The sequence below is a fragment of the Poecilia formosa genome, unplaced genomic scaffold (genome assembly GCF_000485575.1).
Source record: "Poecilia formosa unplaced genomic scaffold, Poecilia_formosa-5.1.2 Scaffold594, whole genome shotgun sequence".
Taxonomy (NCBI): Eukaryota; Metazoa; Chordata; class Actinopteri; order Cyprinodontiformes; family Poeciliidae; genus Poecilia; species Poecilia formosa.
Window position 1 is genome coordinate 143,787 of NW_006800533.1, and position 11,816 is coordinate 155,602.

An 11,816-nucleotide genomic window follows, 5' to 3' on the forward strand; every position below is an offset into this window, starting at 1 on the left:
TAATGCTAAACAGCTAAATTCAATCATATTGACGCCCACCATGTGTCATCATTAAAATGTGAAGAGGCTCTTAAAGCAATTCGTGCATGCATTTGTTTGACACCCTGGTTGTTCGTGTCAGTTATATTCTTCTGTACCGCATTCATTCACTACTTTCCACCTGCTCAGTACAATTACTTGAACAAAACAACAAACATGAGGAGAGGAAATAGAAATAAACAGATTTCAAAATAAGAGCATGAACATAAACATGTACTTGAAACCTTAAGTAACCAAAACCTCCAAACAGATTTTGAACGTTTATACAAATTTTACAAAACAGCCAAGTGAATTTATTTAGGGGAAGCCAAGTGCATTAGATGTTTTCAAAGTTAGCTGAAATGCTAAAGCACTGAAATTAAAATGATCTCTGCTATTAGGGGATCAGTTGACTAGCGCATTAGCATGCTCACCACTCGTTCCTGGTAGCACGCAGTGAAGAGGACAATGAAGTAATTAATACCACTTTTGTTCTAATGAACATAACTGTGCAGAGAACAATGGAGAACGGACACCATCTTTAAACTCTGTATGAAAAGCTCTTCTGTTGACAAAGATCGACCCTCAGTTTAAGGTTCTTTTTTTAATCTCAGGTTTATGCAGAAGGATTGATCTATCTGGAGTCCGGTCGGACTCTGCAGGGTTCAGCTCTCTCCTTCTCCTGCGGCGGTCCGGATAAAATTGTAAGTACAGCAGAAAAGGAAACCATATAAGAAGAAGAGGTGAAACTAAGTTCTGAATCAGTGGCTGTTCTTGTTGATCAGGGAGAAATCTATGTTAATGATGGATCATGTCGGATCACTGAGAGGCATCTGGTGTTCAGAGCTGGGATTGCGTATGGAATAGACTGTCTGCTGATCCCACCCAGCCTTGGGGGGCGCTGTGATGAACAGACAATGTTGGATCTCAAGGTAAGTCCTTGATTCGTCTTACTGACCTTCTGAAGTCCTCTTGGACAAGGAGGATCCTGAGTTTTCCCTCCGGATTGTAGGATTCCTGTGAAGAAACCAGAAATATTCCATCTTTGTGTTGCTGTGGATGAACATGTTTGTTTTACCTTCTGTTCTAGATGAACTGTGGTCCATGCACAAGAACTGCTACTGTCTGTCCCAGAGGAACCGTGAAAAAGGTCTGACTCAGTTCCTGCTGACTGAATGTTTGATCAGAATGAGGAGCATCTCTCATCAGATGCTTTTCTTTGTGTTCAGGAAGTTGAGAACTGTGATCTTCCAAACTTGTTGGTCAGTAAAAACTCTGGTTGTCAACTCACCTGTACCATCAACTTCTGGCATCCAAAGTGTTGTTCTGGTTTCTATGGGAGAGACTGTCTGGGTGAGAGGTCAAACTTTCATTGCTGTGGACTGAATGGCTAAGGTTGGTTGAGCTCTTTTGTCCTCACAGAGACAATGTGACTGTAACTCCTGTCTGCAGAGTGTCCTGGAGGAGTCCAATCCCTCTGCAGTAAACGAGGTAAATGCGATGATGGTCACCTTGGTAGCGGCACCTGTACCTGTGACACAGGTTTTAAGGGCACGGCCTGCGAGATGTGCAGAGATGGGTTCTACAGTCAGAGCTGTAAAGGTGAGCAGCAGGGTATCCTCTAAGGTCTCTGGATCTCCAGGCTTCATCTGGTTTCATAAAAGTGACTCTGTATTTCAGCCTGCAACTGTTCGGATCATGGGTCATGTGACGACGGACTCCGGGGGACGGGTTTGTGCTTTTGTGAGGAAGGGTGGACCGGAGTACGATGTGACATTCAAAGTAAGTTTGGTTTACAGACTAAACCTGATCTAGAGTCAGGAACTCTGTGGTTCTGTGACTAACAGAATCCTGTCATCCATAACAGTTAGGGAGTGGACAGTGCAGGGCTCATCTGGGATGATGGATGGTAACTGGTCCACTATAGCTGGGAGCAGTGGTGGCTCCAGAATTTTTTCCTGCAGGTGCTAAGGGGGAGCTAAGCATTTTACTGAGGGTGCTATGACAGATCATTTTCCCTATAGTTATCAACACACACACACATTAGCATTGTTATTTTAATCAGACTGATTTGCATTTATCTCGCCCTGGACGGTAGCTGGAGATGAGCACCAGCAACCCTCCAGACCCCACTAAGGGACAACAGTGGTAGAAAATGGATGGATGATTTGCATTTATTTGATGCTTAGACGTCAGTATGAAGCCTTGAGCCATTAGTCAGGTGACTTCCAGATAACATTAGGTTAAAACAGCATTTATGACAAAGGGGTCACCCAAATATTGACCCTTTGCAACTATGTCACTTAATCAGTCGAAGCGCCATGATGTACATCGGAAGTGAGAATCTGGAGTATCGACAGAGGAAGTCGTTTTCCCAGGTCGTTTCTGTGTTTATTCATGGTTTCTATTTCATATGCGTCGGTATTTACAGAAGCCTGAAACAGCTAGCTGAGAAACCGACCCGAACCTCCTCCTTCCTGACGAGTTGATCAAATTACCGACTTTTCCTGAATCCACACCACATGATTTATGTTACTATGTCATAAACGGCGTTTCCCCTGAAACCGGAGCAGCATTAAAAACGGAAATTTTCCAAACATGCTAGGCTACCTGACTGCGTGGCATTGTTTCCATGGTTACTGTTAGACGCTACCTTCTCCATAATGCGATACCTGATATCTTTCTAACCATACTTACTAATAAAGTATATGAACGTTAATCTTCTTGCCATGTAAAAAGTGTTAGCTGTAAATCCGCGGTTACACCAAGAGCTCCCAGTCATCATGACTGACTGCTGCATCTTTCCTCATTAAAATAAAATGACAAGCTTGGTTTTGACCCTTGTCTGTTTGTGCAGCCGACCTGCAGCACCTTGTGACCATTTTACTGCGAAATCAACTAAAAAAAAGCGATATTAGGCTACCACAGGCTTTATACAGGAGAGAACAGGTTTGGACATCCATCGAGGTGGAGACAGTGACGTCAGGTGCAAAGGGTCATATTGTCATATTTGTTTTTTATTCATTTTTTTTTAATTAACTTGAGTTTATTTAATTGCCTAATTAACCACTACATGGCTTGATTTGACTGTCAATAAGTGTCCTTGTGATAAAAAATGTTGTGCTTACTACCGATTAACTTCGTGCTGCTAACATGTGTTAGTTTGCTATGATAAACTGTCAGTATCATCGAAGTCAGTTCGTCTAATGGACCTACACTTTCTCACAAATGGTGACCACCGATTGGTCAGTTGCTGAGAAATACCCTGGAATGATTGGGGGAGAAATGCTCCACGTCTGCATGGGGGCGGAGCCGGCATCATTTCCTGGAAGTGATAATAACATAGACAAAGTTCAAATCCTCTTGTTGGATGTTTTTTTTTAACTCAGTATATAATAATTTATTTTTATTTTGTGCCTTTTGATGACGATGCAACAACAGCTACATATAAGAAATGTTAAATCAGATGAAAAAAACCCCAAATCTAATATTTTCTGGGGCACTATGACTTTTCCAGGGGGAGCTATAGCCCTCCCTAGCGCCCCCCTGGCGCCGCCACTGGCTGGGAGATAAACGGGAAATGTCTTGGTTTCATCCTGGGTTCTGAGTTACCTGATGTTTAGCAGACAGCAGGACTCGGACCTGCAGACCACCACCTGCTTCTCAGGTGAATGTTGGACCACCTCCCTGATGACGCCTAACAGCTTCCCTGTCTGTTCCAGCTGAGGTATTCCAGTGCTCTCCACCCTGCTCTCCAAAGGCCGTCTGTCAGGAAAACAACACCTGCATCTGTCGACCATTCCACGTAGGAGACGGACTCACCTGCACAGGTAAACATGTTGGTTTCCCTGTGGGAAGTGCTTTGGTGGCCCCAGTCTACTGGTCAGCCATGACGCTGTCTCCATCTCCACAGTGGTGGACCTGTGTAAGATCTGGAATGGTGGTTGTGCCAAAGAAGCTAAATGTTCTCAGAGAGAAGAGAAGGTAAGCTGCACGTGTCCCCAGGGCCACTCTGGAGACGGCTTCACCTGTCTACCTGTGGACCCATGTGCCAGTGGGGACAACGGTGGCTGCAGTGAGCACGCCACTTGCACCATGACGGCTCCAGTGAGGAATAAAGCAGTGCTCACTACAACTTACATCCTCAGGTCTGTCACCTGAGCTAATGAGTCACATCTGTCATCAGGGGAAGAAAAGGTGCACCTGTAAGGACAACTACATGGGAAATGGAGTTAGCTGTGAACTCAAACAGCTGCCAATCAGCCGCTGTCTCCTGGACAATGGAGGGTGTCATCCAGATGCTAAATGTACCGACCTCCACTTTGAAGGTAAGAGCATGGGCTTCAGGGAACCAATCAGGAGAAGGAATCAGTCCTGAACCCTGAACTGAGGTCTGAATGTTTGTGTCCAGATGCAACGCTGGGCGTGTTCCACTACCGTTCAGCTAAAGGACAGTACAAGCTGGACTACACCACAGCTCAGCAGGGCTGCAGGGAAGAGGGAGCCACCCTAGCAAACTACACTCAGCTTTCCTATGCTCAGCAGGTCAGTGAACTCAACACCAAACTCAGATTTCTCTTGCTAGATGGGATAATTGAATTTTCTGCTTGGGTCTATGGCTGAAGGGTGGACTGAACATGTGTGCTGCTGGCTGGTTGGACCAAGCCCGGGTCGCCTACCCCACCACCTACTCCAATCCCAACTGTGGTTTTGGACACGTGGGCATTGTGGACTACGGCACCCGGAAAAACCTGAGTGAGACCTGGGATGCCTTCTGCTACAGAATGAAGGGTGAGAGGAGAACATGCAGTGAGGTGGAGTTACAGATCAGCCACAACATTAAGACCACTGAGCGGTACCAGAACAGGACTATCAGAACAGATTGGCACCTCCTGCACAGCTTGGTCAGAGCATCTCTACAGCTGTAGCTCTATGGTCTGGTTCCAGTCCGGGTCGTCTGTGCATCATCAGACGGTAGTGTTTTATGGATGTCCAGCAGATGTCAGTGATGTCTCTCTGTGTTTCAGAGGTGCAGTGTGTCTGTAAACCAGGTTACATTGGCGACGGACTTAGCTGTACAGGAAACCTGCTGCAGGTCCTCAGGTCCACCCCCACCTTCTCCAACTTTCTGATTGTGGGTATCACATCTTCAGTCACAGCTCAACTATTAATTCTGCTTCTGAGCAACATCTTTGTCTTCTTCAGCAAATCATGAACTATTCTGAGGTGTCCGAGTCTGGAAGAAGGTTTGTGAAGAGCCTCAGTAACCTGGAAGTCCAGTCCACCCTGTTTGTCCCAGAGAACAGCGGTCTGCCGGAGAACCTGGTGAGCCCCAGAGACAGAGATACATCTGCTAACAGCTGCAGTGTCCACACTAATGTGTCCCAACAGACCCTTTCCTCGCGGGACATCGAGGTCCACCTGTCTGAGGGTCAGGCTCTTCCTCTGAGCCAACTGAAGAACAACAGCCGGATCAGGACTCGAGCTGGCAGTCTGTCTGTCCTTGGGGTTGCCAACCTTCTCAACCCTTCAGCACTGGTGAGATCACCAGCCTCCTCCAAATGAGGGTGGTGGGTCCATGGAGGTTATTTATTTCTGACTAAGCTTGACTCTTAAAGAAGGTCATCTTCAGGTTCCATCTGTTTCTGCTCCTCAGGCTTCCTGTTTCATCAACGACCGCTTCGTCACCGACTCCGACATTCGTGCTTCTAACGGGATCATCCACGTCCTCCAGGGGCCTCTGGAAGCTCCTCCTCCCCGTCCAGATGTGAGTCACATCATAATGTTGGCTTTGTTTACCCAGCAGATGAGTGACTGTGTTTCTGATTGGCCAAGCAGATGCATTCAGCCCACCAGGCTGGGATGGGAGTGGGAGTGGTTCTCCTGATCCTTCTGGTGGTGGGAGCCATCTTTGTTGGATACCGGTTCTACCACCACAGCAGCAAACCCTTCCAGTTCCACTACTTCAAGGTGAGCCTCTAGTCTGTTTTAAAACAGACCAGTAAACTGAGGGAACTGACAGGTTGCTTCACCAAGCCTACAGGCTACATAGACAGAACCTATGTTCTGTTTTAAAGTCATGAACCCAGTAGGTTCTGGTAAATCCAGTCTTGCTCTCTCATTAAATAGTCTCTGCTGGGCAATCTTTGCCAGTTCTGCTACGTTTACATCCCAGGCCAGGTTATCTATGATATGAGCTCCCAGGAAATGGCAGTTTAACAGCCTCTCCACCTGGTCTCCGCAGATGTACAGTGGTTGAATGTGTCTCCTTCTCCTAAAATCCACTATGAGTTCCTTGGTCTTGGCTGTGTTTAGGATAGAGTAATCTTCGGACCACGCTGTGAGTCACTCCACCTCATGAAGACTACTAGCTTAGCTTTTCAGCTCACAGCAAAGACTCAGGGAGATCTCTGGAGGTTGGGAGTTACCATGTAGGCAAATGTTGAGCGATTGTCAGCCAGCTCTTCCTTTTTCCTGCTGATGGTTGAACATTTGCTTGGCTGCGCCCCCAGGTGGACACCTTCAGCTCCAAATCAGGGATAAAACCACTTAACCAACACAGAGTACCACAGACTCCTGACATCCCTCCAGGACCAGCTCAAGGCTCCATGGGGCCCAAAGCGAAATTTGGTTTGGGACCCTCTAGTTCTGCTAATAATGTTGACTGGCTGCAATCAACAGACTATTAGATCATTCACACACCTGCTATCAGCTCTGACACACTGTTTACATTATATCCTATATACTACCAATGCACCATCTACTGGTAGTAAAAGCAACAAAAAAAACAGTATGCTCTGGACTTAAGATGGAATACGTACCCACATATGAGTATGTGTGTATTCATACACACGTGTTCACATATTATTTACATGGTAATACACCAGATAAATACATGGTATTTATTTCAGGTGAGTCTTTCTTACCTGGGAATGTGGACCGGTACCGGGCTGATTCTGAGCCTTGAAATCATTTTAACAAGTCCTGGAATAGTTTCATACCTGAGAAGTTGATGTAAAAATAATGTTTGTTTTAGCCACATAAATTATGCTCAGCAGCAAACAGCACATCTTCAACTACAGCTTCGATCGGCTCATTGATATATTGATGCATGTAGCCTGATGGAAAAACATTTTCCTAGACAATATCAAACATTGAGAAGTTTGAATTATTGTTATCAAACGTTTTCAAACGCGCCATTTTGAAGCCAAAAAACCTCAGAAACATTTCGGACCAATCAGGAGAATCGACTCATTTAAAGCTAAAATTCAGTTTTACACAAATGCAAACATGCTACCTTAAAGGTCGATATTAAGCTAATTTTCTATTAACAGCTCCACAAATCTTTCTGATAAACGTTACCAAGAGAAAACACACCTTTTTCTTGACTTTTTCTTTTTTATTCTTCCTATTTCCTTTCTCTCTCCCTTTTCTGCGACATTGTTTTGCTCATTTTTCTTCCACTGGAGCGATGAAGGTTTGGATGCTCTGCAGCTCATATTACCGGCCACCAGGGGGAACCCAAGAGCAATTAATTTTTTTCCTTTTGCCCATATATAGAATGATTCCTACATAATCAAATACATAATATTAAGAAAAATCCCAACTTTATAATGTAGCTATGTGTTTTGTTAATATAATCACATAGAAATCATTACTAAATAAAAATCAGTTCCTTCTTAGGGGGCCCTTCAGTGGCCCCAGGGCCCCAAGCAGCCGTTTAATTGCTTGTGACCCAGACCAGCCCACCATCCCGCCTTTAGAATGTGTGGCTCCCATTTATGCTTTGCTTCCCATTTATGCAAGATATATTTTATTGTGCATTATCAGATGTAATTTAGTGTGAATGTTTTATGGTTCTTCCAGTAAACAGACTGAGGCCAGAAGTCGTTTTCAGGATTGAATTACAGAAAAATGGCTTCAGATTTGTTTCAGCTTGTAAAGTCTCACCTTCATTTCTCTTTTATTGACCTTTGAGTTAGATTGGATGAAAGAGTTACATTATCTGGGTTTTGACTGGACAGCAGTACAATTTGTGTAACTGATGCGAGGCATCGTCCAGGAGTTGATGGTTTTAATCCCAGTTTGAACCAGTTAAACCATCCTTGGTTCCATCAACAAACCATCAGGTCTGACTTTACCTCCATCCAGGATTTGTCCAGGTCAAGAGTCAGGAAAAGGGCAGCCAACATCTCTGCAGACCTCACACATCCTGGACATGAACAGTTTAGAGCTTGACCTTCAGGTGGCGCTGCAGAGACAGGCTCCTCCCCCAGCCTGAAACCCGGAAACATCTCTGCATTAATTTAACCTCTTCTGTAAAAACTCTGCCTCAGTTTATTTCCCAACTATTTATAATCAAAATGTTTTCCCTGAGCGCGCAGCGACCCGAAGGAGTCTAGACGTTAAAACCCGACTGCTTTCTACAGGACGACGACGGAGAAGAAGAACCTGCAGCTGAAACGACAAACTACAGCCGCAGCATCTCTAACCCGGTCTATGAAGCAGGTCCAGAACCAGAACCAAGCCAGTCCAATGGATCCGGAGCCACTGGGAGCCTAGAGCCGTCTGTTCAGGTGGCACGAGTTCCTGTCGTTCTGCTGCGATGTACAGATGAGACCTGGGGTTTAACCTGAGCCGTCTCTGCAGGTGGAGGACAGCTGAACCTGGACCGGGTCTGCTGGGTCAGAACCACTCCTACAGCTATCATCCATCAGAGACCCTGAAGGATGGAGTCCTTTCTGCAGAGCGAAGCCACTAAACCTGGACGCCTTCAGGAACCAACTGAAGCTCAGATGTAAAAGTTCTACAGTGTTCTGGTTCTGATGGAGTTCTGGAAAAGAGAATAAAGTATCAACAAGCTGATCTGAGTTATTAGTCGAGATTTTTGATTGATTCTTTTCACATTAAATTCTACTAAACCCCATAAGAGTAGCAAGCAGAGGATCCACGTCAGGTCTGAACAGTTCCAGAACCAAGTGCTGCCCAGGTCAACGTTCTGGACCCGGGTTTAGTAGATGGGTCTCAAATGGTTCGTTACAAAATGGAGGAAAACATCTGAGGGATCCTGAGCTGCTGAGAAGTTCAGCTGAAACATTCTGGGTTCTGTTCTCATTCTGTTCCCAAAAGTCCGAGCTGCCCGTCCAGAACCTCCCAGAACTGGTGCTGGAAATGGACCCGAGGAGAAATGGCTCTTTTAAAATGTTTCAGATGGTTGATCTGAGGACAGGAGAACCTGCTGATCTGCCTCTGGAGAGCCATGCTAGTTTCCTTCTGCTGCTCCTCCATCGGACGTCCAAACCGTCTCAGACCGGACTGGACCGGATCTGACCTGTTGCTTTTCTAATACCATCCATAGTTGTGCTTTCTAGGGAAAATCAGAACCTGTGTAGGTCCGTTTCCTCCAGTTGGTGCTGGTCAGCGGGAGTCTGACCCCCTGATGGAGGCCTTCACCCTTGACCCAGGGTCCTAAACTCCACCTTCACTGGTCCTCCGTTTCCCCTCCCAGACTTGGATTCTGCCAGTAAAGTTCAGCAAGAATCCAACCGATGCAACCGATCCAGTCTCATCGGTTGCATTTTAGTTGAGACTTCTAGAAAAAACGTCCTACATCTAGCAGAGTCTGAGAACTGCATTTGTGAGGTTTAGGCTTTGATTTAAGGTTGATTTTTCAATAAACTGATAAAGTTCCAGATTTTCTGTTTAGTTTGAATTCTGGAGAGTTTCTGCAGCAGAGAAGAGAGGCGGCCTGTGAAAGATCTAAACCTAGAGGACCTTCCAGTAGCCAGTGGAAGAAATGATCAGGTTTACAGGTTGAAAACCAACAGATGCTCAAGCTTCAGCAGAGCCACATCGCTCTCTTTGGTCCTGGAGTTGTACTCCTGGTGGCTGATGATATGGGAGATTCCCACCAGCTGAACAGAGAGGAGACAGAGTAGGGGCAAGGTTCTGCTGATTGTTGGTTGACAGATTGGACCAACATGGTTGTTGGTCCAACAACTGAATCTGGTCCTTGGACACCATCTTACCTACTCCTCTGGCTCCTCAGCCTTATCCAGGTCATGTCTTCCTGCCAGGACTTTCCAGAGAGATTCTTTGTTGTACCTTTAGAAACATCAGTTTGAATCCCAAAATGATGAACACGAGTTATCACTGAAAATCCAACTTAACTTCTGACCTTCTGGAGCAGTGGGCAGCTGAGACGACCCACCGTAAAGGAGTGCAGACCTGCAACATCTGACAGGTTCCGACAAAGGAGTCACTGGGTGAACACCTGATACAGGTGAGCTCAGCTCAGAAACCAGGTCTAGTCAGGGGTCAGCTGAACCAGAGACTCCGTGTCGGTCAGACTCACCACTGAAACCAAACCAAGCAGAGAAGGTGGAGTGTTCCTGAAGAGTTTCATTCAGAGTCACATTCAGCAGGTTCTGGTTCTGGTTCTCATCTGGAGAAACAACCCAATCATCAGAACATTTTCAAAAACACAGTCTGGTGTAAGAACCAAAGATCCAGCAGCTCATTTAGAATCGGCAGAATCTTTAGAGTCTGTGTGCAGGAATCCAGAACCAGAGGAGCCCTGACCTGTTCTGACCTGACCCTCCAGAGGGTTCAGGAATCCAGAACCAAAACCACTTCCAGAGTCCTCAGGAGACGGTGCTGAGCCTGGTGGGTGGTACCTAACGGGTCGGCCTGGCACCACTCAAGTTCTGGTCTCCACGGCCTGAACTCAGCTCTGGAGGTTTAGCTGCTCTCCATCTGTAGGAACCTTCATAAGACCTCAGTTCATGTCAACTACAGGAACCGGGATCTAAGCCGGGTTCTGGTAGAATTTTGTGTTCTGCCATCTTTAAACTGTTCACCTGGTTAAACATCCTCCAGGTTCTGATTTGTATTTCGGTGTTTTACCTTTTCAGACTCAGAACTAGAGGTAACACAACCCTTTGATCCTCAGAACCGAACCAGGTCAGTCCAACTGGACCCAGGTTCTGGTTGATGGTTCAGGTGTTTTTCACCTGCCTGAAGGGACGTCGCCCAGAGGGACAGCAGCCTCTCTGTCCAGCTGCAGAATCCACACACAGAGCTGCAGCTTCATCAGTCTGGATACACACACCTGTCTGATTGGACACACCTGCAGCAGCCAGAGCTGAGTGCCAGAACCAGGATTAGAACCAGAACCAGCACCAAGACTGTGGGATGGGCTGGAAACAAACTGCATATTGGATTCCTTCAGGTCAAAGCATCAGACATGGAAACATTCTTCCATCCTGACCCTCGCTGGGAGAAGGTTGTTGTTGAAAATCCCAGTAAATCAGCAAATTCTGAAGTACTCGGATCGACTCGTCTGGTACCGACAACCATGCCACGCTGACTAATTTGATTTCACCTTCTTCCTCTTTCTGACCCTGACTTTGAACTTCAGCGTGTTTGACTGTGATTGGCTGATTCTCTGTGCTGACTGAAATGGTGTACCTAATAAAGTGGCCAGTATGTGTCCCTTCTAGTGTATAGAGATCCTCCAGGGGGCGCTGGAGAGTCTGGGAAAAAGTAGCGAGGATGGCCCTGCGATGGACTGGCCACCTGTCCAGGTTGGAGAGGCACCGCACAGGAACAAGGGTTATAGAAATAAAACACCTAGACTGTATTTCCTGTTTCATCCAGATGAACCTCATCGGTGCTTCTGATTGGTTAACATTCAGTCACATTGTTCAATGAACTCTTCCTCCAGATGTTCCTGACAACTTCCAGCAGCTGTTCAGTCAGACAGGAACCTGAAGGCATGAGAACACGTGGACCTCTAG

At 46.1% G+C, this 11,816-nt stretch overlaps 1 protein-coding gene and 1 long non-coding RNA gene across 3 annotated transcripts in view; one reads left to right on the plus strand and one right to left on the minus strand.

Moving 5' to 3' along the window:
• stab2 (stabilin 2) overlaps positions 1-8,888 on the plus strand; it is a 31,164-nt gene extending 22,276 nt beyond the window's left edge. The window contains exons 54-71 of the mRNA XM_016665573.1: positions 633-722; positions 804-950; positions 1,109-1,168; positions 1,248-1,371; positions 1,471-1,620; positions 1,699-1,800; positions 3,741-3,848; positions 3,932-4,125; positions 4,205-4,346; positions 4,430-4,563; positions 4,644-4,809; positions 5,046-5,152; positions 5,224-5,343; positions 5,410-5,556; positions 5,675-5,785; positions 5,857-5,988; positions 8,448-8,594; positions 8,668-8,888. Coding sequence (XP_016521059.1) covers positions 633-722; positions 804-950; positions 1,109-1,168; positions 1,248-1,371; positions 1,471-1,620; positions 1,699-1,800; positions 3,741-3,848; positions 3,932-4,125; positions 4,205-4,346; positions 4,430-4,563; positions 4,644-4,809; positions 5,046-5,152; positions 5,224-5,343; positions 5,410-5,556; positions 5,675-5,785; positions 5,857-5,988; positions 8,448-8,594; positions 8,668-8,682 — 2,196 coding nt within the window. The 3' untranslated portion in view covers positions 8,683-8,888. The remainder of the gene's footprint in view (positions 1-632; positions 723-803; positions 951-1,108; positions 1,169-1,247; positions 1,372-1,470; positions 1,621-1,698; positions 1,801-3,740; positions 3,849-3,931; positions 4,126-4,204; positions 4,347-4,429; positions 4,564-4,643; positions 4,810-5,045; positions 5,153-5,223; positions 5,344-5,409; positions 5,557-5,674; positions 5,786-5,856; positions 5,989-8,447; positions 8,595-8,667) is intronic.
• On the minus strand, positions 8,776-11,743 carry LOC103129973 (uncharacterized). 2 transcript variants are annotated; one of them, XR_475143.2, is made up of 6 exons: positions 10,600-11,743; positions 10,373-10,462; positions 10,196-10,254; positions 10,047-10,122; positions 8,941-9,932; positions 8,776-8,851 (listed from the first exon to the last, which is right to left on the minus strand). It is a non-coding gene; the product is annotated as an uncharacterized LOC103129973 (long non-coding RNA). The 2 variants fall into 2 exon arrangements; XR_475144.2 differs by having other exon boundaries at positions 10,196-10,462; positions 10,924-11,743.
• Between the last annotated feature and the right edge of the window lie 73 nt (positions 11,744-11,816).